General features: G+C 41.4%; 2 protein-coding genes across 9 annotated transcripts; both read right to left on the minus strand.

Moving 5' to 3' along the window:
* Window positions 1-3,683: 3,683 nt before the first annotated feature.
* On the minus strand, window positions 3,684-14,500 carry LRIT3 (leucine rich repeat, Ig-like and transmembrane domains 3). Of its 8 annotated transcripts, none has more exons than XM_083756519.1 (4): window positions 14,050-14,500; window positions 9,899-10,389; window positions 6,132-6,437; window positions 3,684-5,334 (listed from the first exon to the last, which is right to left on the minus strand). In XM_083756519.1, the coding sequence occupies exons 2-4, from the start codon at window positions 10,362-10,364 to the stop codon at window positions 4,256-4,258; spliced, it is 1,851 nt and encodes a 616-aa protein (XP_083612645.1). In that variant the 5' UTR covers window positions 10,365-10,389; window positions 14,050-14,500; the 3' UTR covers window positions 3,684-4,255. The 8 variants fall into 8 exon arrangements, with proteins under 8 accessions (XP_083612645.1, XP_083612640.1, XP_083612642.1 ...); XM_083756514.1 differs by lacking the exon at window positions 14,050-14,500 and adding an exon at window positions 13,368-14,042; XM_083756516.1 differs by lacking the exon at window positions 14,050-14,500 and adding an exon at window positions 12,615-13,175.
* Window positions 14,501-14,738: 238 nt separating this feature from the next.
* RRH (retinal pigment epithelium-derived rhodopsin homolog) lies at window positions 14,739-26,992 on the minus strand. Its single transcript, XM_083756808.1, has 7 exons — window positions 25,627-26,992; window positions 21,653-21,843; window positions 18,861-18,960; window positions 16,868-17,021; window positions 16,045-16,213; window positions 15,170-15,348; window positions 14,739-14,947 (listed from the first exon to the last, which is right to left on the minus strand). The coding sequence occupies exons 1-7, from the start codon at window positions 25,730-25,732 to the stop codon at window positions 14,842-14,844; spliced, it is 1,005 nt and encodes a 334-aa protein (XP_083612934.1). The 5' UTR covers window positions 25,733-26,992; the 3' UTR covers window positions 14,739-14,841.
* Between the last annotated feature and the right edge of the window lie 27 nt (window positions 26,993-27,019).

A 27,019-nucleotide genomic window follows, 5' to 3' on the forward strand; every position in this document is an offset into this window, starting at 1 on the left:
AGCTGTTTGAAGAATCACTGTGTCGTCTGATATGTTCACCCACAACTTAACACCAGCCACCTTCAAATATCTAGTGGCTATGACTTTGATGATAGAATAAATTTGATTTTATTGCTCCTGAGAGTAGGACCTGACTCAGACAGCTCAAATTACAGGTGTGGAAATTTCAACTAATCCAGGAAGACCACCGTTCGACAGTGAAACAGATTGCCTTGGAAAGGTAATGAGTTGTCCTTTGTTAGAGCCTTTTAAGCAGAGCTCTGGGTTGTCTACCTAACAGGGATGGAGTAGCAGCAGATTTCCTGAAGGAACCTTGGAGACAGGGATGGAGCAGAGGAGGAGATTTTATTCAGTTCACATTTAAAAGTGAAATTACCTCATTTGCACTTTCTGAAATACCGTATTTTTTGCTCTATAAGACTCAATTTTTCCCTCCTAAAAAGTAAGGGGAAATGTGTGTGCGTCTTATGGAGCAAATGCAGGCTAAGCAGCTATCCCAGAAGCCAGAACAGCAAGAGGCATTGCTGCTTTCGCTGCGAAGCGATCCCTCTTGCTGTTCTGGCTTCTGAGATTCAGAATATTTTTTTTCTTGTTTTCCTCCTCCAAAAACTAGGTGCCTCTTGTGGTCTGGTGCGTCTTATAGAGCGAAAAATACAGTAATACACAAACCAAAGCACAGTCATCAAATGAAATTTGCACTTCTTTGCCTTTTGCAAGGCAATTCTCTACCCAAGTAGTTTGTACGAAAATGCATATACTAGGGTAAAGTGTGCATTAAAATGCATATATTATTGAACGTAGTATAAAAAACTGCATTAAATGAGGGGGAAATTCCTTCCAAAAATATCAGGCAAATTGGCATACAAAAATGTGTATATTAAGGGAAATTCACACTAAAATGCAGGTGAATTTTCAAGAGGACTTTTTGTGGGGGGGTATTTATTGTGGGGGGGTATTTAAAAAAATTTAAAAATGCAAACTGGTGTGAAAAAATGCAAACTGGTGTGTGGAGAACGTAAAATTGGAAAAACTGACAGTCCAAAACTGAAATTGACATATCCACCAATCCCTACCCAGTAGTTCCTTCTAACTCACTTCCGCACCAAACATTTAGGGGATTTATACTGCTTTAACAGTCATGGTTCCCCCCCCCCCCACGCACCCTCAAAGAATCCTGTGAACTGTAGTTTGTTAAAAGTTCTGGGAATTGTAGCTGTGAGAGGGAAACAGCAATTCCCAGGATTCTCTGGGTGAAGCAATATGTATTAACTGTGCATTAAATGCATGTGTGGATGTGACAAATGATTCTCCACAACTGTGATGAGAAAGTTGAGGTATAAAATGCACTGTGGAGGAAGTGTTTCACCTTGCAAAGCAAACAAATCCAGTAGAAGATATAGTGCACTAGCAATGGCCAAGTCTTGTTTATTTCAAGACAGTTTGAGACCCACATTCTCCTAACATTAGCTCACTGTGAACAGTACCTTTACTACAAAAAGTTCAAGTGAAAAAGGGTGAAACTTGGCATAAATGAGGTAACTCAATGCTGGGCATACCGTAATTAAAAAGCAATTGTAAGTAAAACATATATTTAAATAATGGCTTTATTTCTAATCAGGAAGTGAGATAGTTTTGTTCCAAATTAGCCCAGATTCAGTTGCACCTGTGGAAAATAAGTGAGATGCTTTGAGGTCAGTATATGAAAAGAAACAGGATGATATATCATTCCATTAAACTCAACTATGAAATCTTTGAATGCCTTTTCCATTTGCAGCCAATGCTTGATTTGAATTGACAAAACAGGATTTTTTTAAAAAAAAAACTTACCTGAAAATATTACAGACAACATTTATGGGGGGTGTATCTTATTTTTGAGATATTTTGCTTTCTGTTTATTCATTTGATGCAACTTTGTTTTTTAAATAATATCTATTATTATTTTGACTTGATCAGATAGTTATATTCTCAATGCACCTCCAAACTGATCTGTCCTTATGAAGCTACAGTTTTATTAGAAAACCTTTTTCTCCCACCTAAAATTAGATCCCAGGGAAGGAGAACCTCTTTGGAAACCGTGCCCAAAGTCAGGATGATTTGTTAACCAACTTCTTCAACACTGATTTTCCTTGATCAGTGCTGCAACCAACACTTCTAGAATATCCTGGAGTTCCTGGAAGTGGACCCTTTCAACAAGGTTTTAGTTGCAGCAATTGTAAGCAGTACAACACAGCTTTCAAGTTAACAGTTCTAAAGGTCTTTAACTACAGACATGTGGATAAGCCTTCAACAACATACCAAGCTATGCTACTGATAAAATTGGGTCCCAAAGTCTGTAAAGTATGTATTCAGGGGGAACTAGTTGATGTGGAAACTGAACATGCTCTGTCTTCATTGAGCTATTTTTCTGTCATCCCCAATAGGAGTTTCTAAAGATGTTTGTACTTCTGCCAACCCTAGAGTTTCCCTCAGCCTGCTACTCTCTTATGCAGATAATGTTGCTTAACATAAATCTGGAGTGGCACTGATATCTGAACATTAGAAAGAGAAGGGAAAATGTTTTGCATTGCCAAGGGTATCCCTGGCCTTGAAAACCTTTATTATTTATTTATTTATTTATTTATTTATTTAACAGGATTAAACAAAAATCATGGAGTAATAATGGTTGGCCAACTGCTATAAGTCATGACAGCTGAAATGGACCTTCCACAGTCTGCAGCTGAATTGCAGGTGCTGAGGAAAAGCAATGAGGGAGAGCTAGTCTTGCCTATATCAAAATATCTACCTCAGAAGGCCTATTTCAGTGCCTGTCAGTAAAGGCTTTAAACTGGTTAGCATACTTAGCAGGGCCTTCTCAGAAGTGGCTCTGCAACCAGAGGCCAATTCCCCATCTCTTTTCTCAAACAGTTTTGAATGGGGTGGGGCATGAAAGAGGGTAGTTAACTACTATGGTATCGCTGAATGATTGTTTTCTACTGGTGATTTTAATGTTGGTTTATCATTACCGGCTGTGTTTTAAAAGGTTTTATGGAATGGATTTGTATTTTAAAAAATAGCAAGCTGCTCTGTGGAAGATTTCTTCCAGAAGGGAAAGAGAAACCCCTTAAATAAACAAGCAAAACAAACATGCTCTGCTATGTACCTTTAGACATCTGGATCAAAATTTGTTTGATCAAATTTACCTTGATTTCCTCTTATATCTTTAGCATTTATGTCTAACATGGATTACAGTGTAAATTAGGAATATATTACTGTAGCTATCTTCTACGCTAGCTGCCACCAACCAAGTCCCTCCAGCTGTTTGGAACATCAACTCTCATCACCTCCAACCAACATGAATGTGTTGGCAGGCAGGCAGGCAGGCAGAAATGAGAGTTGTAGTACGAAACATCTGGAGAGCCCTATTCTGGGGAGGCTATTATGCACTTCTGTATAACATAACACTTGTGTCTTACAAAATTCTATATATTCATCCTTTCCTTAAATTCAGAATGCAGATAAAACTTCTCCTAAATGTATCCATCATATACAGCTGATGCATAATTTCTCACAAGGAAAAAAAATCCATGAATTTTGACTAAGTGGGTTGGATCCACAGTAAGTTAGTTATCCTTACATTCCCTTGAAATGAATGGGACCTAAGTAGGTCACTTAGTCTGGATCCAACCTGCATATCAAACAGCATATCAAAACAAGGCATTATTTAATGTTCAACTGTGTTCTACAACACAAACCACGTTTTTATCACCAGACATCTCGCCCACAATTCAAAAAGTAGAATTAAAGCAACAAATCCACACTTATTTCAGTGAGTTGTGCTGGATTGTGGCCCTTGTATCTGTCAAATGTCCAAGCATAGATATCTAACATTTTAACTGCACATGAAAAATGTATTTTTTAATACCTATTAATCTAAAGTTAGTTTATATAAAAACAAGAAACATAGATAGCAATGGACAGGCTGGTGGTACATGTTTTACACAAAATCTTTCATTTGAACAAGAGCAAATTGATAAAAAGACAGAATATAAATAGGCAGAATGCTTCAAAAATAATACAAAAGTTCAAAAATGTCACTTTTCAAAGAGGCATTCCCCCCCTATATGTCCCACCAAAGACGATTCTGATTTCTATTCAATGCTGCTGTCCTTAATCCTCACATTTTATAACTGGCACTGATCCAGCATCTGAAACAAGGCTGCAGTCACTCCCCTATTCCCCAGTAGGGATCTTCAGATGGTCCGCAGAACACCCAGAGTCAGCAGAGGTACTCTGATCTTGAGCCTTCACTTTTGAAGGTCATCTGAGAATCCATACTTGACCTAGAACACAGCAGTAGTCTTTCTGACTCATCGGTGTTCCGCCGAGCCCAAAGCTCCCCACCTGCCACCACGGAACGTGGTTTGAGGGAAAGGGTTTCAAATTTGACGTAAGTCTCTTTTTCAAGGTCATCTTCCCTGACAGGTTTTGGTTTCCTGTGAAGCATTAAGACTTTATACAGTAAGAAAAATATCAACGGTAAGACAACGGCACAGGCTACCCCACCAGCTACCAGCAAAATGGGAATCTGATAATCATCTTCCACGGTAATTCCATCAGTGGAGAAAATGATGCATTGGTCCTTTGTAGGTGGGGTCCCTTTGGGAACAACACAGGCCATATATTGTGTGCTGGGTTCCAAACCATCTATGGTGACTTTGTTTTTCGAGGGGTCAGTGCTCAGGGGCAGCATGTCTTTCTCCCCATACTTTGAGTACAACACAGTCAAAGAAGAGTTGCTTGTGACATTGGCAGTTTTCCATGTTAAGGTCACTCTTTCGTCACTTTCAGGAATTACTCTTAGGTTTTTTACTGCACCGTTTTTTTCAGCTCCTGCTGCTGCGCTGAGGGATGTCCCGTCATCCTTCTTGCTAACATCACCTGGTTGTTTCTTGCCTCCGTTTGTATTTGATTTGGAGTTCTTTCTTCCATCTGGCATTGACTTGGGTGGTTTTTTGTCACTGCTTCTGACAGTTGTAGGCCTTTCACTGGTAGCCACTGTTGTAGGAGAAGAAGTGCTTGTAGGCAATGTTGAAGGAGAAGCCGTGGTTGCATTCAAGGATTCTTGTTTGACCTCTTCCTGGGTGGTGTTTTGCTGCTCTGCTCCAGTCTTTTTCCCGTACTTTTGTGGAGAAACAGTTGTGGTGACAACGCCAACAACAGTGACTGTAACAGCAGCTTCTGACATTCCAGCCAAATTTTTGGCCTTGCATCTGTAGTCACCTGCATCCTTGTAGGAAATGCCGGTCAAGCTGATGATGGACCATCTTACGCCTTCACCGGGACTTTCTTGAATAACTGGAAAACAATTCAATGCAGGTGAGTATGATAACCTGAACACGAAGCAGCAGCATTCATACTACCTTAATGTGCGTTTTGTGGTGTTACAACATACGTTTCAAATGAGAAGGAACGTTTTTCATAGGGCTACAACATTTCACTGATTAAGATCAATAAGTTGATTAAGGTCAACCCGTTAAAAACCTTTAAGTCTGATTAATCAGACACCATCTTAGAAGAAACATTTCTACTGCAGTATATCGTATTTTAATCCAAAATCCACTGGACTCTGTAGGACTTAATTCTACACAAATATATGCAAGGGTGGGCTGTAAATCTGTTTCAGGTATGTGAAACTGGTAGAATGGCCCAGGATCCAAGTCAGCCCTACATACAATGATCTATGAAAACTGATTTCTTGTTCTGCCTCTCAGACCAGCAGCATCCAATACAAAATATCTAATACATTTCTAAAAGGAAACACAGACCCTGGGTAAGTGACTGGAACCCCTGGAATTTCACACCGCCTGGGGTGGTGTTCAACATAAGAAAGGCGAGGGCAGCAAGAGAAGCATCATTCATATCCCTGCCATCCATTTCACCACACTTCCTCTTTACACATGAGTAATGCACAAAGAGAGCTTTAGTGGCTGGCCAAGACTACCTAGTGAGCTTCATGGCCTGAGTGGGCATTTGAATTTCAGCCCACCACCCTTGATAACTACACCCCTATTTTGGTTCTGAGTGATCTCACAGGTCACTGTCAACTCAAGGTAAAATACCCTCTAGACCCCCTTTTGCTTGAAATTCAATACCTGTATAGTTCACTGGCACATTGTCTGACCTAACCCAGGTGAGTTGTGGGGTGGGATAGCCAGTTGCATCACAGCGCAGTAGGACGTTGCTTCCCAGGGGCGAGGTGATCTTTGTGGCCGAAGTCATGACGGATGGTTTCAAGCACTGTTCCAGCTCTGCTCTTTGGAACAAAATCCCAGCCAGGCTCTCAGGTCCACTGCAAGCCACAAAAGGGTCCAGAAGCAAAATGGCGGTATCCACAATTTTGGAAAATTCAATTAGCTTGGAAATCCGACAGTCACAATACCATGGATTGTCCTGCAAGCCTGAAAACAGAAGAACAGTATGCTCATAGTCTTGCTAGCAATGCAACTCAGTGTACATATTGCTGGCTTAAAACAGAGCTAGGCCGTTCTTTTTCTCATTTCAGATAAAAGCTAGCTTGGAAGAAACACAGTATTTTATAAGAAATGACAGGGAAAGGCCATAGCTCAGTGGCAGAGGGTCTGGTTTTCTATAGTGGCCAACTGAATGCCTTCCAGAGATCCACAAGCATGAAGAAAATACCAACCGCCAGCTTCTGCAGGCAACTTGCTTACACAGCCCATGCAGGAAGCTGATGGGCAGAAGAGGTGAAGCCTGCTTTCTGCAGGCATTAGTTACGTGGGCAAGTTCTTGGCAGGGATAGGAGCATAGGAAGCTGCCTTATACTGAGTCAGACCATTGCACTGCTGGGACAAAGGGCAGGGAGCCCAACAGTAGGTAGAGACAATGAAAGGCAGAGCAAACTAATTCTAGCCTTGTCCCCATCCTCCTCCCTCCTGAGTTTCTACAGGGTCAACTCTGAGACTCGGGAGGAGGAAGCCAATAGGCAGTGCCAGGCCCTGGAGTGGTTGTCAGTAGGAAAGTGGGCTTTGAGGACTCAAGGCTCAGGTTGGTGGGTGGTGCCCCATTTGCCCTAACAGAGCAGCCTCCATTAGACAATAGAGGCAATGTCTTAGCAATAAGCCTACAGTGCCAGTCTACCTGGTGCTGTTGTTTTAGCCTCATCCTGCTTCTCATTCTTTAAGCAGCTGAAGTTATGTCTGAAAACATAGGGGAGAAAGCTTAAGTTACACCAAGCCAGGCCTTTGATCCATCTAGTTCAGTACTGTATGCAATGACTGCCAGTGACTCTCTAGGATCAGTTGTCTCTCCCAGCACTATAAGATGAGGACATCTCCCTCCCTCCCTCTCCCTTCTCCACAACCTGAAATGTTTCTGTCAAGGTGGAAGTCATGGAAGCAAAGAGGACAGGTAGCAATGTGCCAACTGCTTGAAATATTTTGAAATATCTTCCCATTGTACTTTCTCCTTTTAGCCCACTCCAAAATTTGAACCACATTACACTCCAATGAAAAAGGAGGAGTCCAGGTACATCTCACTAATGTCTCACTAATGTCCCCCACCAATCCGTGTGCCTCATTTTGCTGCCTGCTCCCCTTTTCCCTCACACTCAGATGAATCTGTCAGTAGTGACAACTGGAATTGCAAACTCTTAAGTTTGTCCTTACAAGCCCTTTAGGAAGTGTAATAGCTAAGTGCTAAAGCTTCTTCTTTGCATGCAGGTGGTCTCCAGTTCAATCCATGTCATCTCAGGAGAGAACCTCGCCTGACATCCTGGAGAGCTGCTGCCAGTCAGTGTAGACGATACTGAGTGAGATTGACCAATGGTCTGACTCAATAGAAGGCAGCTTCCTATGTTCACTTAGTTTCAAACTTTGATGCTATCATTAGAGTAGAAGGCACCAGAAATTATATTTAAGCCTGTGCAGCCAACCCAAGCATCCAAATTAGAATGAATAATCTGTGCACATGGTTAAAGATTTGAAGAGAGAACAATTTTGGGGGGAGGGGTTAAAGGAGAGGGAGGGAGGGAGGGAAAAAATTGGATAAATGAGTAGGGACAAAAGAATATACTGTTATGCATAACTAATAGGAGGATGATTTTGATGTATGTTATAGTTAGATTTTCAACTGAATGATTTTTTTGTAAGTTATTTGACGAGCCTGGAGGAAAGTGTGATTATAAAGAAGAAGAAGAAGAAGAAGAAGAAGAAGAAGAAGAAGAAGAAGAAGAAGAAGAAGAAGAAGAAGAAGAACCCATGCAGATCTGAACATTGCTAAAGGGCCCAGCAGAGAAATTCAGAAAGAATAGGCGCTACCGAACAGGAGAAAGAAAGATGGGGGAAATGAGAGACAAAAGCAACATTCTAGGCATGAATCTCTATCACAGCCGATTCAATAAATGAATCCCTAATTCAGGGCAGTTGTGCACCAGCTCTCTTGTGCAGAAACAGTGCAAGGAACCTTATATGGCTCCCAGAATTTACAATACTGAGTTTCATTTTAGAATTGGAGATGCAGGACTTCTGTTTTGTTGGCTTTTGGCACTGCCAATTCTGCATGCAAAACAAGATTATTTTTGAGGGGGCACCTGATATTGAATCAAGATCAGCAGCAACGATTTATGAGAAGATAGTGCAAGAGAAGAATCAATCCGCAGGAGAAATGAGAAGTGATTTAAAAGTCATGTGTACAGCATAACCTTCAAAGTGGGGCATTCAGAAACTGGTGCTCAGTTCCAACTATAAAAGGAACAGCACCCTCTGCTGAACAGCGTTTTGTACTACCTAAGTTGTCTAGCAAAGTAACACCGCAAGGATAACTTTGGAATTTGGACAACCCAAGAAACCGTGTTTCTCAAAGCGTAGTGAATGCATCCCTGGGGATACATGAAAGGGTCTTAAAGAGTGCACAGCAGAATATTTTTATTTTATTTTCTTATAGTTAAATCATATTATTAATACTACCCCCAAATTACCGGTATATCTGTCCTAGAAGGGGTATTCAGGTAAGACTAAACTCTCAGCAGGGGTATGCAATTCTTGAAGGATTAGGAAACACTGCTATATAACATATAAAGTTAGCAAACTCATTCTCTGAATGTGGACAATGGTGCATATTTGACCTGGCACATATTTGTATGTGCTACTTGAACAGCCCATCACTGCACAGGAGAGATGTAACAGCAGGCTTTGTGAAACCTCAAGAGTTGCCCCCATATTAATATGCATATTTGTAGAACACATGTGCAGAAGTACAATCTTTAGAGGGGTGGAAAAGTAGGAAGCCCACTCCAAAGCTGCTCTGTGAGGAGCTCAGTGGACATGGCATACTGACTGCCTCTTGAAGAAAACAGAAAACTGGGGTTGTGAATTGAATGGAATGTCCTGGAAAAGGGTATCCTGAGCAGAATCACATGACACTGCTAGATTTTGTTGCAGAACCCACATGTGTGGTTATAATACCAAAGCCAATGACTTGGTGTATGCCCCGCCCCCACCGGATCATGAATGGAACTTTTGTCAGGTCAGTTCCTTTAAGACGCTTAAAGCAAACATGTCACAGTAATGCATATCTGCAGTGGGTTCTGGTCAACACATCAAAAGCTCACAAGGCACACAAGCAGTGGCAGTGCTTACTGCTAGTCAGCAAAGCGGACCATAGGAATTGTGGGTGCTCCAAACAACACAATAGACAGCATTGATCAAACTATTCTAACAAAGTTCCAGATTTTGCCGTTCTCACATTCCTTTCATGCTAAAAGGCCAAACTAAAATTTAGGGAAACAGCAGTGCAAGAAATGTATGGCCAGAACTATTTTTCAATGGCCCAGGGACTCCTTCAAGATTCATGTCAGCTGGCACAGTTCAAAGAAGGAATTTCATGATATTTGCCAGCTTACCTAATATGACCCTCTGTATTATGGATTCTGCATTCCTGGGTTCTGTGTTTCTGGGCAATCCTGTTTCAGAAAAAGGAAGCAAGATATCCAAGATGTCTGATGGCAGAGAGGTTAATTTGTTGCTAGATATGTCCAGGTAAGTGAGATTCCTCAGATATTTGCCGGCCTCAGCAGGAATGCTGGTCATTAGGTTGTTGTGTAAGTCAAGTGTTCGGAGGTTAGGCATCTCAGCCAAAGATTCCCAAGGGAAACTCGACAGCAAATTCCCATCCAGGCGCAATTCATGCAATAGTTTTAAATTATAGAAGCTGCTCGTGTCAATGTTTGCTATAGAGTTGTAGGTAAGCCACAGGTATTTGAGATCCACCAGGTAATAGAAGGCTTCAGTCGGGATCTTTCGTATGACAGTCTTTTCTATCCGGAGTTTCACTGTATCCACTGGAACGTTTACAGGTATCTCAAACATATCAGGATCATTGCACAGCACAGACCTAAGGTCAAACAAAAAGAAAGAGAGGCAATAATGAATTGTTTTCAATGAAGTTTTCAAGGAACCCTATTTCCCTCACAGCTACAAGTCCCATAGTAGTTTAACAAACAATCCCATGGAACTGGGAATTATAGCTCTTTGAGGGCAATAGGGGTCTCCTAACAACTCCTAACGAATTACAGTTCCCAGGATTCTTTGAGGGAAGCCATGGCTGCTTAAAGTGGCATGATGCTACTTGAAATGTATAGTGTCGATAGGGCCGTAGCACAGTCACATGATGGCAATGGGCCCAAGATGGGCCTTTTCACTTTGCCAACCTGTATTGCAGACAGGCATTTTCCTCTTCCTCACCCATCTTCTGCCCTGGCATGTGACAGTGATTCCACCACTCAGTTAAGCCCCATTGCTGCTAGCCAAGGGTTTGGACTGCAGCCACTCTTCATCCCCACTGGTCTCACACCAAACCGATTGCCTTCAGCAGGTGTTGTGCTTCTGAGGTACATATACAAAGTGCCCATGACACACTTCCTCCAAATTGAGAGGGCACAACAGTCTCAGACACTCACCTGGCTTGATGTTTCAGGCAGATTTACTTGAGCATCAGCTACTCTCCTCAGGTGTAAGAAAAGTCAGAGCTGAGAGGAGGGCAGATGACACTGTCCCTCACCCTACTCCTCTGCCTAACCATGTGCTCCCCTCACCTGCCATCTGACGATATAATAGTACCGTCTAGGAACTGGTTTATCCCCTCATTTTTTATTTTCTATCTATCCCTAGGCCGCCTTTCAGGGCAAGAGCCCTCACAAGGCAGCTTACATTTAAAACAACAATAAAACCTAACATCACATTTCAATAAAAATTTGATCATTCAAAGCAGCCTAAAACACCACACAGGAAAACAGCATGATACACTTCATAATAATGATGATGATAAAATGTAATCAGACGTGCTATGTGTCCTTTAAGAGAAAGACATCCAAAATAAACTGGTTTTGAAAACCAAGTTATAGCCTCTACTACTAGGGCCATAAGCATATTACTCAGGATTTCAACAAGGCCCAGCACCTCTGGACTGCCTAACAGTCTCATCTGCCATTTGTGGTATCACCTACCAGAGGCTAAGCATGATTCAAGAAGGAACATGGGCACGGACAATGCCAGATGACTGACAGCATACATGATTTAACTATTCTTATTAAGCTGCCATAAGATTGCAGCATATTTGTGCAAGAGAAGAAGAACTGCACAATTCCTAAAGACAAACCCCTTTTCTAACTGACCCCTAATTCCATGAATCTGCAACCAGAGAAAGACTAATGAGTTCACAATAGGATTATGTAAGAACAAATGGTGAAAACGAAACCTTAAATGTGGAGCACCAGAGCCAAAGAACCTTCAAGCACAATTTATAACATATCTAGACTCAAAAAGCATCTGGAATGCTTCTGAATTTATTTTCTGAAGGAAGGATTTTCAAAACCACTTCATCTAATTGAGCTGACATTTTGTTCCCTTCCCCCACTCGATGGCATTTGGGAAGATAAGGCAGTGCATTCCAAAGCGTATCTACTCCCACTGTAAACTGGTATAAGATAGCAGCATATTTGGGGGGGGGGGGGAAGAACTGCATAAATCCTAAAACCAAACCCCTTTTCTAGCTAACCATTATATCTGGCTTTAGAAAACTAAAATATATCAAAAAAATAAACTAAATGATATTTGCATGTGCTGAAACTAACCATCCTCTCGTGAATTCCATGAAGCTGCTGAGGCAGGGTCCAAAAAGGCTAAGCCTATCATATTAAAAATCTCATTTTAGAAAATCTAGACAGTTGGATTTTTACTTTCTTTTGTGTTTCACCTTATGCTGTACCATCCATTATTTCCAACAGTTCTTAACATTTGTTAGTCACTTTAAGCAAATCAATGTCTCAAAGCCACTCACGATTAAAAAAAAGATAAAACCAATAAGAAGTCAACTATTTAGCAAACAGTGTAATACAAACTGCAGATGTTTCTATTGCTTTTATGTCCTTTGTCTCAAATAAGGTACAATACAACTAAATGAACATTGTTTTCTTTTCCAAATTGAGAATAAAAGACATGTTTTGAATCTATCATTACAAATTGTGTTGAAGTTTCCAGGCCTTGGCTTCACTCCAGTGGTGTTGCTGAGGACCCCACCGCCCACCGAAGAAACAGGCTTCTGTCAATAGATTGCCCCACCATATTTGCAAATGATTGCTGTGGGGCCACTCCATCCTGAAGCCTGGGTTGCACAAATAGTTTGTGGCCTACAATCAAGTCCCTGAACCTTCTCTTGGCTCAGTGCACCATCCTTCTCTGTTCCACCAATTATCTGCTTGGAATGGAACAAAGATGAAAATTCGTGGGCACAATTGCTCTCATAGAATTCTGGACCTGGATATCAGTATCTTCTTTGTTTCAAATCTGGCTTCCCTACAGAATGAATAAGTGTAAAAAAGTGATGTGCACTGACTAGATGTTCTTTAAAACTATTTTCAAAATACTGGCATTGCAGAAGGATGTAGATTCTAGGGACATTTGTCTCAAGCAATGAAGGAAACAGTTCTATACTCGCCCACTTACCAGTAAAGCCACAAAGAGTATAGTGGGGGTTACTTCTGAGTAGACATGTATAGGCTTGCATTGACATTTCCCCCCTGCAGTTTCAGCCCCCTTTACTGCAATCCAATTAGATCAGACTTTGTGGCCAGCTACATTGCCTATGCACGTAGCTTACTATAAGAGAGCAAAGCGGGGTGGGGGGTGGGAATTCTAATTTCTCCCCTGGTATATTAATTTGCTACAGAAATAACTTGCTAAGCACTTGAACCACTGTAGCATTTACACCAATCACTAGTAGCATTGGATTTTTTTTGAAATTTCATCAGCTGCTTTCCTGTGGTTGTACTGAGTAGCATTTTCTTTTGAACAGAAAAGAAAAGAAAAGCCTACCTTGTTCCAGTGTCGTCCCCTCTGCCATGATAGATGCAAGTGCACTGAGATGGGCAGAAACTATCGACTTCTTCCAAAAAGCTCATCACAATGCAGACAGCAGCAATCAGATACATGACTTCCTTCCAGGACAATTGATATACCCAAAACCTAAAATCTTTTATTCCTAGGCACTCCCTCTGTGTGCCACGGCTGTGAACATAGGCATCCATTTAGTAAGAGCAGATTACCCTGGATTAACCAAGAGCTGCAGTTACTTAACCTTCAAATGTATTCTGCAAAGGATCAGTTGAAACAGCTCGCTCCTTATTGTGTCAAAGGAGGAATATATTACCTTTAAATTGCAACCATCCTAAAGAGGGACTCTTTAAATATCAAATGAAATTAAAGTGGGGAAATGTCACCAGAGTAATTCACAGTTTAGACAGCCATTGCAAGTAAAACACTACCTTTTATTTTTTAAAAAAAATGCTCTGTGCTTTGAATAACTGTGAAGCACATCTATATTACACAGCAAAAATAAAACACCAAATTGGGAAGCACAGAATGGGGGCAAAAATGCTTTTTGACTGGGTGCTATTGTAAAAGACCAATTCTTTTAAATTAACAGCAATTTGGTGTATACAGATGGAGACCCATGAAGCATAAAGGAACTGATAATCATTTAATGAAATATACTTACAATTAGTAGCAGATGGTACCAATAATCTGAGTGCAATAATCTTGAAAAGTGGCTTCCTTTTGATTAAAAACTTAACTGTTTGTCCTTTGCTCTTCTTTAAAAACAATCACATATTTGCTTTTTTTTAAAAGCACATATTAGCTCTTAGATCTAATTACTTTCTTTCAGAATAGTTTCAGTAAAAATCACTTTGAAACATACAAGAACTGGGAAGAGAAGGTGTATTGCTCGCTACTGTTTTTCTGTTGACATTTGTTTGCTTTTAAGAAAAGAAACAGGAATATTGGCTGTTTAAAAATATATTTGCTACTGTAATATGGTTTATATTCTTGATGAAAATGTACCATCCCCTCCTCCCTCAACCTAACAGGTACAAAACTGACTAATAATTGTGGGAAAGGATATAAACCAGTCAAAAACACTAATCTCTGAAGTCTTGATTTTTATTGATGTTTTATTATAGATACTAAGGGCACACGCCTATGAAATATTGTGCTTGTACAATGAACCACAAGGGTCCTTTTGCTAATACAATGCTGCAGCAGATAGCTTGGCACCAGGGGTCAGCAACCATACAGCCTGGGCCAGCCAGGACCCTGGTACATCTTGAGGAATAAAATATATGGTGCTTGTTACCATCATAGCTACCACAGGATCCAGCTATGGAGTCAAATGACTTGAAAGTAAGCAAAGGCCTTGTAACACAACTATCCGCAAAGCAGATCAGACTTGCTTCTTTCCAGGGATTCGGCAAGCAAGTAAACATAGAGGCAATGCTTTCCATCAGCATCCTTAGGTAATTGTGCTTTGAGACGCACTCATTGGCAAGAAGACATGGTTGATTGTGATCTCCTGCCGTGTTTGACATCTGACCATCGCAAAGATGGCCCTTCGAAACCTGAAAGAGGGAGAAATCCTTTCAGTGTTGGATGCATGAATTCTGTGCCAATCCCTCAAATCCCAAGAATTCCACCTCCAAGAAGTGAATGGCTCAAGGCCACTCATGAGCGTCACCGTCCAAGTCCAGCAGTCTAACCACTGCATCACACCAGAACTCTCACATTTACAATTATAACACATTCTCTCCCCACAGAATTTGTGGTAGAAGTGAACCACTTACTTTTTGTTCGCGATGACATAAATACAGGGATTATAGAATGTGGAGGACTTGGCAAACAATGGTGCTATAATTGCCATGGCAGGAGAAATTTTCCTGGGATCCCCAAATGAAGACCATAAACACACGATAGAATATGGTGACCACGCCACCAGGAACATTAAAATCATGACAACGGACATCTGTAAAGGAAAATGAACAAAGTGTGATGTCCCAAAATATTTTCAGTTCTGTTCTAGCATCTCTTTGATCGTTACCCCAGACCTTCATTCTGTTCAGTCCCCCTTTTTTGTTACAAGCCCATCTAAGGTTGGAATAAAGTAGGGATGGAGAGACACAGAGGAGATGTGAGGACGTGGGAGGAGGGAGGCTTGAAGGAGCTGTGAAGATATTTGGTTTTGTGAGGTGTAAAGGAAGGAATTTGGTTTGGCAAGGTGGATGGCGAGGGGTGGCGGAGTTGTCAAGTGACATGAGCAGGGGCGGCAACCCCTAGTGCAGTGTTTTTGGACTACAACTCCTATCATCCCTAACTAGCAAGACCAGTGGTCAGGGATGGGGGGAATTGTAGTCCCAAAGCAGCAGGAGACCCAAGTTTGGGTAACAGTGCCCTAGTATATCGTATTTGTGTTTGGCATGAACATATGTAGCTCAGTGATAGAGCAACGGCTTTTCATGCAACGTATGGCTGGGAAGCCCCATTTCTAAAACCCTGGGGAACCGCAACCAATCAATCCAATGAACTTGATGGACCTATAGTCTGATACAGTCTAAGGCAGCATCTTATGATCTGATGATTTGTTTCAGCACCTCAATGTGCAAAATAAACTGATTTCCTCCCCACTGAAACAGAAAGGGCAGCTCTGCCAGAATGACCATACCTTTGTTACATCTACTTGATCAGACCAATCTATGTTGATGCTCTCCAGGCAACTGCTTCTGGCGTACCGCTTCATAGTTCGCGAAACATTGAAGTAACAGTAAAACATGACCGATAGCGGGATGACAAAGTTAACGGCAATCACAGACATCGTGAAAGAAACAAAGGATCTGAAAGTGTAAAAAACCCAAAGAAGATGACTAGAAAACACCACCTTCCATCCTGGCTTAACTGTAAAATTAGAATGAAACATTTTATGCACTGTGCAAGGTGTTCTAAAAGTGTTTTTTTATACTGTACCCATCAATATTGGCTCCATTTTGGCTGAGTTTAGACACACAGCCTGAAATCCTATACCCACTTAATAGGGAGTATTTCCCATTGAACCAAATAGCACTTACTTCTGAGTGAATATAAAAAAGGATTGTGACCTTCACAACTGCCCACAAGGGTTTGTTTACCCTTGTCAACAGTTAGGGAGTCAGACTCTCTTGAGTCCCTAACTCCAATCTATTCACAGTGCACCATGAAGACTTTAAATATGGCTTTTTAATAAAATAAAAAACCCTTACTTTTATTTAAGATAAGATCATCAAAAAATAATTTTAATGTAAAATCAATACAATATATTTTTTAAAAACCCATGTTTTATATTCTTGGAGGAGAAAACAGAGTTTGGAAACCTTTCTGTTCTCTTTAGAAGCTCTTTCCTCCCCACCAACGTCTCAATATTTGCCACTTTTTATGGTAAGGCTGCAGTGTCACAAGCCCAGTACAAATTTACGAACAAACACACATGTACTACCCGACAAGTCAAAACATACGCATCATTTTTCCTCCAGTTCACTGTACAGGTAGCGCCAGTTAGATCTGGGGCATAGCTTGCCCAGCCCACAATCGGCATTGAGGCCCAAAAGACTGCATTGATCCAGGCAGCAAGAATCAGAACTGTGTAGTTGTTAGCAGTAAGTCTACTACCTATGGGAACAAAACGGCGATATCTCTGTTTATTCTCCCTGGTCGCTTATAACATTTTACACTAAAGTAATCACAGTGTTTTAATGATAACAGAACTGTATAAACGTATAAAAACACAAAATCAATCTACACTTATTGTAGATCTACACAAGAAAGCCCTCAGACATATTAATACCCAAATTATATATTGGCTTCATACATGAAATGGAAGCATTTATCTTCCCCTCCATCAACAAACTTCTTAAAATCAAAAGGTGGCCCCCAAAAGACAAGAGATGACAACACACCATTCCCCAAAACCAGGGATAGGGAACCTATCACTGCCCACAAGATGCTGTTGGTCTGCTAAGTCCCATCTGCCCCAGCCTGAATGGCAGTGTTCAGGGATGATGGGAGATGCACTCCAGCAGCATTTGGAGAGTCACAGGTTCCCCACACCTACCGTGAACCTTTCACTAACTGGATTACCCCTGTACTTTATTTTCATTTATATCACACCTTTCTCCCATGATGGAATTCAGGGCAGCATGCATGGGATTAGGTTCAGCAAGGTAGCTTCATTGTGTGCCTAATCACAGTATTTTAGAGTTAGTAGAGACCTGAAAGGTAATTGTAATGGTTATATGGGGTTGCTCGTGCGTAAGTTGCCGCCACTCCTGGCTAGGTGGCCTGGTTAAACCTTTCCTGGCTGGACAGCCCTTCACTTCGTGGCTGTTCAGTCGCTAGCAGAATCCGTCTGTGGGCGTTTCTTGAACCTCTTCCAGCAAAGAAGCTTTTTGACGCCAAGTCGCCGCCTACTTTCCCTGCGCGGAAGTCTTCTGCGCAGGGTGGGTTTGGGTAGCGGAGGACCTGTGCTCTCCTTGCTGGTCTCCTGCGAAGAGTCCTGGAGCCTCCTCTCTGCTTCCCCCATCGGCCCCCCTCTATCCCTGGTGTAGCGCTGATTATCTTCCCCAGCCGGAGACCTGCCTCTCTCCTTGCTTGGCCCCTCTCCAGCATCGCTGTGGAGCCTCGCCTCCTCCGCTAGTTGCGATGGCAGTTCCCTGACAGTAATCTATCCCAAGTTGCTCAGTGCTGGATCTCCAATGCAAGATATGTAAGTAAAATGTTAAAATGGTGCTTTTGCCCACGAAACCATCATTTAGTTTTCCTGCTCCCAGATTATCAATGCTCTGGGCCTTGTGGCTGCACTGCAGCCACAAAACAAAATTTAAAAAAATCCTTCCAGTAGCACCTTAGAGACCAACTAAGTTTGTTATTGGTAAGAGCTTTCATGTGCATGCACACTTCTTCAGATACAAACATAATGTGCATGCACACGGAGGTTCATACCAATAACAAACTTAATTGGTCTCTCAGGTGCTACTGGAAGAATTCTTTTTATTTTGTTTCAACTACAGCAGACCAACACGGCTACCTACCTACGGTATATCTTGTTTTATGACAGTTGAATCTCCCTCTACGCCCCATGCAAACTGGTCACCAACATTGTCTGCTTTTGTCTTCACCCCTTTCAATTTCTCAAGTGCCGGATCTCATAAACCTTATTAAAATATGACTTGGTTAACTCTGTGTGGGTAACAAAGTTTCAAAAGAGCACTAAGAAAGCAAACAGAACTGCTGATGCTTTAAATGGCAAAACTCTGTAGCATTTGTTTGCTCAACTGGTCCTGCTGTCCTGTAAGCGACAATCAACTCAAGCATCTATAACAAAAAGTCTACATGAAAAATCAGATTGCATACAAAAGCAGTTCATGAGTTTAGGCAATAAAATATAACCAAAACCTATATTGTGTTTTATACAGTAGTTGCGATTTTTGTTTGTGCAAGAATATAACATACCTATATGTGGCTTGCAGATTGTCAGGTAACGGTCAATTGCAACAACAGTAAGCAAACCAATACTTGCCATTCCAAAAAAGATATTTAAAGCAGCATAGATCTGAAATTGGAGAAATTACATAATCATTTTCAAGGAATAATGGTCATTGTTTTCAAAGGTTTTGAACTCTGATTCTTGTTACTGTTATTTTTGCAGTTATTATGCATTGTTGCATAAATCCACCCCAAATAATATCAGGTTTAGCTTTAAAAAAAGGTAACACTGAAGTTCACGTGTTGGATTTTGGCTAGCTGAGCATTATCTGTTCATATCTTAACAAGTTGTTCCAGAAACAGCCATAAACATATAATACATATAATTTCCTCAAAATTGAATTTGGGTCTCATGTTTTTTAGAGCTTTAAGTTGCTTTGATAACTTTTCCATGAGGGAAATGTTCCATACACTTTCCAGCCAAGTTTCCAGTGTCTACATTAGATATTTTAAATCATCAGCTATTTGTTCAGCTTGTTTGAAAAATCAGATATTTTAAAACAAGCTGAACAATGCTATTTGGGGACCAAAGGGTACTGTTTGACCTATAACAACATATACTTCATTCATAATTAGTTCCCCAAAGGATTGAACCTTTTTGCAGCTCCACCACATATGGAGATAAACCCCCATTTGCTGAATCCTCTCCAACAGAGTGGACTAGATTGAAGATTTGTTCTGTGACTTTTTATAGGTGGATGGTGCTATCTACATACTTTTTTTTTGCTTTTTTCTGGTAAATGAATTGCCATTTCCTCTATATATTTTTACTAATCTGACATTTCTCTGTTTCAATTCCAGCATAGATAATACTGAGAAGAATGGACCACTGGTCTGACTCAGCCTGTTATGTACTGAGTTGAATGGGATCCAAAAAAGCAGCAGTCTGATTGGTCTTAGAACAATAGGATTCAGAATGCAGCAGTCTGATTAGTCCTAGAACAATGCAGCAGTATGATTGGTCCACAGGAGCCACCCAATCCAGCTCCAGGTAGAAGTGAATCCGCAACCTGATTGGCCTACATGAGAATCCCAGAATTAGCCAATCACGTGCGATCCATTGTGTAAATAATGTATATAAAGCAGATATTTGGGGAAAACTTTCATTCCTCACTACTATGAGCTGAATAAAGAGCATCGACTCCGAGTATATTTCACAGCCTCAGTGGGTTTACAACTAGTGTGCCACAGGCAACACTGGCCTCTTTTCTTCCTTCCTTCCTTCCTTCCTTCCTTCCTTCCTTCCTTCCTTCCTTCCTTCCTTCCTCCTTCCCTTCCCTTCCCTTCCCTTCCCTCCCTCCCTCCTCTGTTGCCCTCTTGTGTCTCTGCCTCCCAAAGGCTTGCACAGCTGTTTGTTGCAGCAGCCTTGGTTACAAGCTCCCCAGACAATTGGTGCCTCTGTGGCTGGCCAAGGGATGCTGGTTGCCAGGAGCTAAGGAGCTTCAGAGACGGGGGGGGGGGCTGCGATGGCTGCCTGAAGGACTCCCAAGGAGATGGGGGAAGAGAGAAGGCTGAGGGAACACTCCACAAGGGAGGGTGTTTGAAAAAGGATGAGAGGCTGCCAGTTCGGCAGGCAAGGGGTGATGTAACTGGGCTCCTGAGGTCCACAGGGGTGCCATAGAAGGATGCAGTTGGTAAAGGGAGCCATGGACTCAAAAAGTTTGAAAACCTCTGGCCTAAGGCATCATCTCAAGCTCTGTTTCCTGCTCCAGCTGGCAGTAGTTCTTTATTTTAATCTACTCCCTGATCCTTTTAGCTGGAGGTACTGTGGGGCCTGTGGCATGTGAAGCGTTTTGCCCCTGTGCTGGGTCCTTTATCCACAGGTCTTCTGCCCATTTGTCGCCCCTAATAGTCTTCGCAGCTGAAAAATGTTATGAATAGCTAAACAGTGCAAGGAGTCAGACGTTCTACTCTAGGCAGCCATCTAGTGGCAAACCCAATTTAGTATGTGTTTTAATTTACAAATCTGAAATGCCTCATTTCCAGCTTGCAGAGGGGTAGCAGATAGCAAAGAGCTTAGTGCTATCTGAAAAGCTAACAGATTTCTTCTGACATAAGCTTTTGTTTACTAAATTCTCTAGAGCCTATTTATCAGCTATTCGCTCTTTGGGAGCATGCATACCCTCCAACATTTCTCCACTGAAAATAGGGACATCATCCAAGTGCAGGTAGATAGTTACCGCTCCGGCGGGAAGGTAAACAGCGTTTCCGTGTGCTGCTCTGGTTTGCCAGAAGCGGCTTAGTCATGCTGGCCACATGACCCGGAAGCTGTACACCAGCTCCCTCGGCCAATAAAGCGAGATGAGCGCCGCAACCCCAGAGTCGGCCACGACTGGACCTAATGGTCAGGGGTCCCTTTACCTTATTCCATAATAACTGTGCCTCTGCTGTAACATATGGAGTGGCTGTTAGGTCTGCATCACTGTTTGTGCTCTGAATGGAGCATGAACAATTGTAGGAATGGCCTAGATGTATCTCACTTTTTTACATGCATTCAAATCAATCAATCAATCAATCAATACTGCCCTCTTATACCTGGAGGTCTCAGGGCGGTTCACAGAAGAAAATAAAAATATAAAACCACAAAATATATAATCAAAATAAAAACAACAACCCAATCAGCCCTCTCGCCCCCAAACCCCACATTTTAAAAGGGCATAGGATGTCAATCAAATAAACCAAAGGCCTTATGTGCACTTCAACTGGAACAGGGATAAACATGAACGCGCTTTGGTCTTTCATTTCTAACTTCCAAGTACCTGGCAGCCTGCATAGCCGAATTTCCAGCTTCCATGCAGATCTGAAGCTGCGGACATGGGGTAGCCAATCCCACTCACTCCGATGTCAGTGAAAGCCAGGTTAATAATAATGGCATTGGTTGCTGTTCGAAGTTCCTTATACTTAACAAAGATGCCTAGGACCACTATGTTACTCAGAAGACTTACGACTCCTGTTAAAAGACCAAAAAGGGAAACTAAACAATAGCAAATAATTAACATTGGCATTCTGGGGGGGGGGGGGACCACAATGCTATTATATTATGACTAATTTATTAAGGGTATCCACAACTCCAGCAAGGTGTTTTTAAAAAACATTTCTATAAAACTTAGAAATGTATAGGGCCTGTGGGCACATTTTCAGGAGTTAGAATCAGTAAATAATACATTTGTATAGACTTCTGTTTGCTAATGTTAATACAGTGCTACTTCAGGTTAAGTACTTAATTTGTTCCGGAGGTCCGTTCTTAACCTGAAACTGTTCTTAACCTGAAGCAACACTTTAGCTAATGGGGCCTCCTGCTGCCGCTGGAGCAAGATTTCTGTTCTCATCCTGAAGCAAGGTTCTTAACCTGAAGCACTATTTCTGGGTTAGCGGAGTCTGTAACCTGAAGTTACAGATAGGTAGCCGTGTTGGTCTGCCATAGTCAAAACAAAACATTTTTTCCTTCCAGTAGCACCTTAAAGACCAACTAAGTTAGTTCTTGGTATAAGCTTTCGTGTGCATGCACACTTCAGATACACTGAAACAGAAGTTTCCAAACCCTTCTATATAGTGAGAAGGTGGGGAGGGGTATTACTCAGAAGGGTGGTGGGAATGGGTGATTGGCAGATAGCTGTGATGAGCCTGTTGACGACTCTTAACGACTGCAATAGGTCTTACAGGAAAAAGCAAGGGGTGAGAAGGTGAAAAATGGCTTTGCCATGTATAATGAGATAAGAATCCAAGGTCTTTGTTCAGACCAGGACTCTCCATGGTTTTAAGTTTGGTGATAAGTTGTCACCAAACTTGCTTTTTCCTGTAAGACCTATTGCAGTCGTTAAGAGTCGTCAACAGGCTCATCACAGCTATCTGCCAATCACCCATTCCCACCACCCTTCTGAGTAATACCCCTCCCCACCTTCTCACTATATAGAAGGGTCTGGAAACTTCTGTTTCAGTGTATCTGAAGAAGTGTGCATGCACACGAAAGCTCATACCTGTAACCTGAAGTGTATGTAACCTGAGATACCACTGTAGTCTTATAATGTTGTGCTGCATGCTTTTATACAAAGCTCATGTTTGTTTTGAAAATGGATGAAACTGCCTGACTAGTTTTCTCTTCTTTCCCTCAACCCTTTCCAACTCAGAATTATTCATGCATTCAGCAATATTGTACCTAACATACCGTATGCCCTGCTTTCCTGAAGACTGGATTACTGTAGTATGTTCTATATGGGGCTGCCTTTGAAAAGCATTTGGATCCTGCAGCTTATCCAAAGCAGTCAAAATAAATCATGGTCCTGTGTACAAATCAATAAGCAGGAACCATCCCATCACTGAATCTATACCCTTTAGGAACACAAGCAAAGAGTTTAACAAGTTCATCAGTGGGATAGCTCAGTCGGTAGAGCATGAGACTCTTGATCACAGGGTCATGGGTTTGAGCCCTACGTAGGGCAAAAAGATTCCTGCAGGGGTTGGACTAGATGACTCTAGTCCAGAGCCGCCAGAGCACTTCCATCTCTACAATTCTATGATCACCAAGCCCTATTTTCAGCAGTAAGAATCAACAAAGCATCACTATGTGCCCACAGGTCCAAAAAGGTTGGTGACATCTAATTTGCATCAAAGAGCTGCACTTCAGAAAACAGTTCCTTGCTTTCTTTGAAGCTTTTTTGTCTAAGGCAATACAGTCTGAAGCAAATAGAGCAACAATAAAACATTACTTCTTCATCAGCATATACGCTACTATTTATTATAAGGTGTCAGACCATCAGTGGGTACTCAGTGTATCTATATATTTTCTCCTCCTACACAAAGTAATATAAGACACAAGCCCAGAAGATAACAGAACATGGTCGGCATTCCAATTGCAAAAAGTGCATTTAAACAGAAAAGTTGTAGAATTTTGTCATTTGTTCAGTTTGTGACTATAAAAGTAATAGTGAATAAAATTTGAGCACTCTGGCAGTAAGATTAACTCTCAGATGGTATCACATTTGTTATACGCTGTCACATTGACAATACTGCTCAGTGAGTCTTCCCTTAGAAGGAAAAGATTTGCCTCTAAGAAAACTGTAACTCAATTTATCGTGATAAGACTGGCCGAGAGTGACATCTTTAAGCAAAATGGGTCGAAGCATTTATGATCCAACTGCTACAATGGAAAGCATCCATTTAAAACTATAGCACTGTAAGAATTTGAAATTTTCATTTTGTGAGACCTTTTTTTTAAAAAAAATATTAAATTGGGGGGGGGGGAATGCAATACACCCGACCTATGGTAAAACCACCACCTTCTCACAGAATGTGGAATCTTATATTGATGACAGGAGGCAGCCTTTGCATCTATGACCTCCTCCGTCGCTTTGCTGCGTAAAATAGCTCTCCAGATCTCCCAGTACAGCCACTGCTTCAGACAAAAACAGGCTCCTTTAGAAGCAAAACTCATGGCAATGCTTGTTGTATATGTCATAATAAGCTACTCAATCTTTAAAGAGAATTTTTGCTCACACTGGCCACCTTCTTTACTGACCTAGAACACATCTAGGGAACAAATGTTATTTCTGAGTATCCAATATACAGTGGTACCTCGGGTTAAGTACTTAATTCGTTCCGGAGGTCTGAAACTGTTCTTAACCTGAAGCACCACTTTAGCTAATGGGGCCTCCTGCTGCCGCCGCGCCGTCAGAGCACGATTTCTGCTCTTATCCTGAAGCAAAGTTCTTAACCTGAAGCACTATTTCTGGGTTAGTGGAGTCTGTAACCTGAAGTGTATGTAACCTGAAGCGTATGTAACCCGAGGTACCACTGTAGATACAAGTCTTCAACAAAACATATAGCTGAAACAAGGACCTATAATTGGAGCTTTTCCCTCACAAGCAATTCCAACATCTCCCATAAAATGTACGTAAGATTATATTAGTTGGAAATCAATTATGACCAATCAATGCACAATGTTGTTTTTAAAATATATTCCATAACCACTGCTATGGAAAGTGGAGTTAGAGCTGTTAAAATAACAAGCCACTTGCTTCTTGAGGATAGTTTTGAGGCTGTATTGCTTAATCATTCACTGGCTGCCACTTGTGGCTGCAGCAGAGGACCCCAAAACCAAGAACAAGGTAGAGAGGAATGCAAAATGGGTGAACTCTCTGAGCTCTCAGACCACTCCAGCCTAGAACTAGCACACAAAGAACTTCATATGGAGAAGTAAACATAGAGAGCTGAGAGCCAATATCCCTGCATACTTTTTATTCCTCAAAGCGACAGATTGGAGACAAAGCCATTAATGTTCAGTAGACAAACAGAGGCCATTGGGACTTAACATTAGCCATGATTTCAGTTAGCCCACTCTAAGCAAGACTACGTCCAGGTCCAATCTTCTATCTTTATGATAAATGGCTTTATGATAAATGTCCCAAAACAGTGACAAACACATCATTTTACAAATCTAAATAAATTACATTTATTTTGCAAGTTAACATGTGCCATCCGAGTCACATCCACTCCACATACGGTATATGCATATAGGGAATTGCACCCTTAATGTGCATGTTCGATACTTGTTTAAGATCATAGTTTTATCATTTCACATTTGATTGTTCTAAATCTTCCCTGTCTTTAGAAAATGCTGGACAAAAACCAATTAACAGCTTTTTTTTTTGCACTTGAATAACACAGAATACCTCTATTCCAAGTCTTAAATCCTGGTTTTTAACCCCCCTGCCACAAATTCCATCGACATTCATACCTGCTGTTATCAAATAAGCTGCAACTATGTTGTGTTCAGTCTGTGAAAAGGCCGAATGAGGTTCATTTTCACTTTCCGAAAAGTTAGCAGAATCATTCAAAAACATTGCAGGGGAAAGAAAATTGGAAAAACACCCTCCAGGGTTATCCTGTAAATGGCCATTCGAAATGCACACACATCCCCAGCTTTTGTAGGCAGATCCTTGTCCTGCAAAACTGACTATAAAAGTTCTTCCCTGCTGAAAAGCTCCCAAATGGATTTCCACTCAAGAGCAAAGGGGTTTACATTCCCAAACTATGAAAGGGGAAGGCTTGTTAGCTCAACAAAGAACAGCACAGAGCTGCAAGCGCATTTTTAACAAAATCCTTACGGTTCATGGCCTTATTACTAAAGAGATTAGCGGCTGCATAGGCCCCACACTTTGGACTTCACATTTTCTTTCTTTTAATGTTTCAAAAAACCCGGCAGGAGTTGATTGTTCATCATGTCTATGTTTGCATTTGAAAACCAAGTTTTTAAAAGCTATTAAGCAAAACAATAACTATAAAAAACCCCACTATTGCAAAAGACAGGGCAAAACACATCTCCATCTACAATGGTACCTCGGTTTATGAACTTAATCCATTTCAGAAGTCCGTTCTTAAACCAAAAACATTCTTAAACAGAGGCGCACTTTCCCTAATGAGGCCTCCCACTGCCCTTCCACCATTCGGATTCTGTTCTTAGACCGAGGTAAAGTTCGCAAACCGGGACACTACTTCCGGTTTTGCGGAGTTCATAAACCAAATTGTTCATAAACAGGACTGTTCTTAAACCGAGGTACCACTATATTTGCAAGAAGAGGTTGAAGATTCACATCCTGATTTGAAATCCCAACTCGAAATACCTGTAATGTATCTGCTTTAAGAGCATCAACTTTGATTATTTGTCCATGGAGTCCATTATCTATATCAGGACTGTAGCTCAATGGCTGAGTTGAGGCCCAAGAGTCAATCCTCAGCAACTCCAGGTATGGCTGGAAAAGACTCCTAGCTGAACTCTTTGAAGTTTCATTGGTGGAATGGCATTCATAAAAACATCCAGGTGAGAGCATTCGATGTGTGACACACAGACTGGGACCTGATGGCACAAGCAGCCAAGAGGCCAACCACATATTATGGATAGCTGTGTATGAGTGAAATAATGCCAGTTTCTTTCCTCCCTGCTGGTTCCAAATTATTATGGTACATTCAAACCAGATATCTTGGTTTGTTTCACTCCCAAACAAATCATAATCAGTAAGTCAAGAACAAACCACGGCTACATATTATGGTTTGCTGGGAGTGAAACAAACCATGATGCCTGGATTGGACATAACACCAAGCAAGGGATCATAACTAAAAGGCCCTCTTAG

The sequence above is a fragment of the Podarcis gaigeae genome (assembly GCF_964106915.1).
Source record: "Podarcis gaigeae genome assembly, chromosome: 9".
Lineage (NCBI taxonomy): Eukaryota > Metazoa > Chordata > Lepidosauria > Squamata > Lacertidae > Podarcis > Podarcis gaigeae.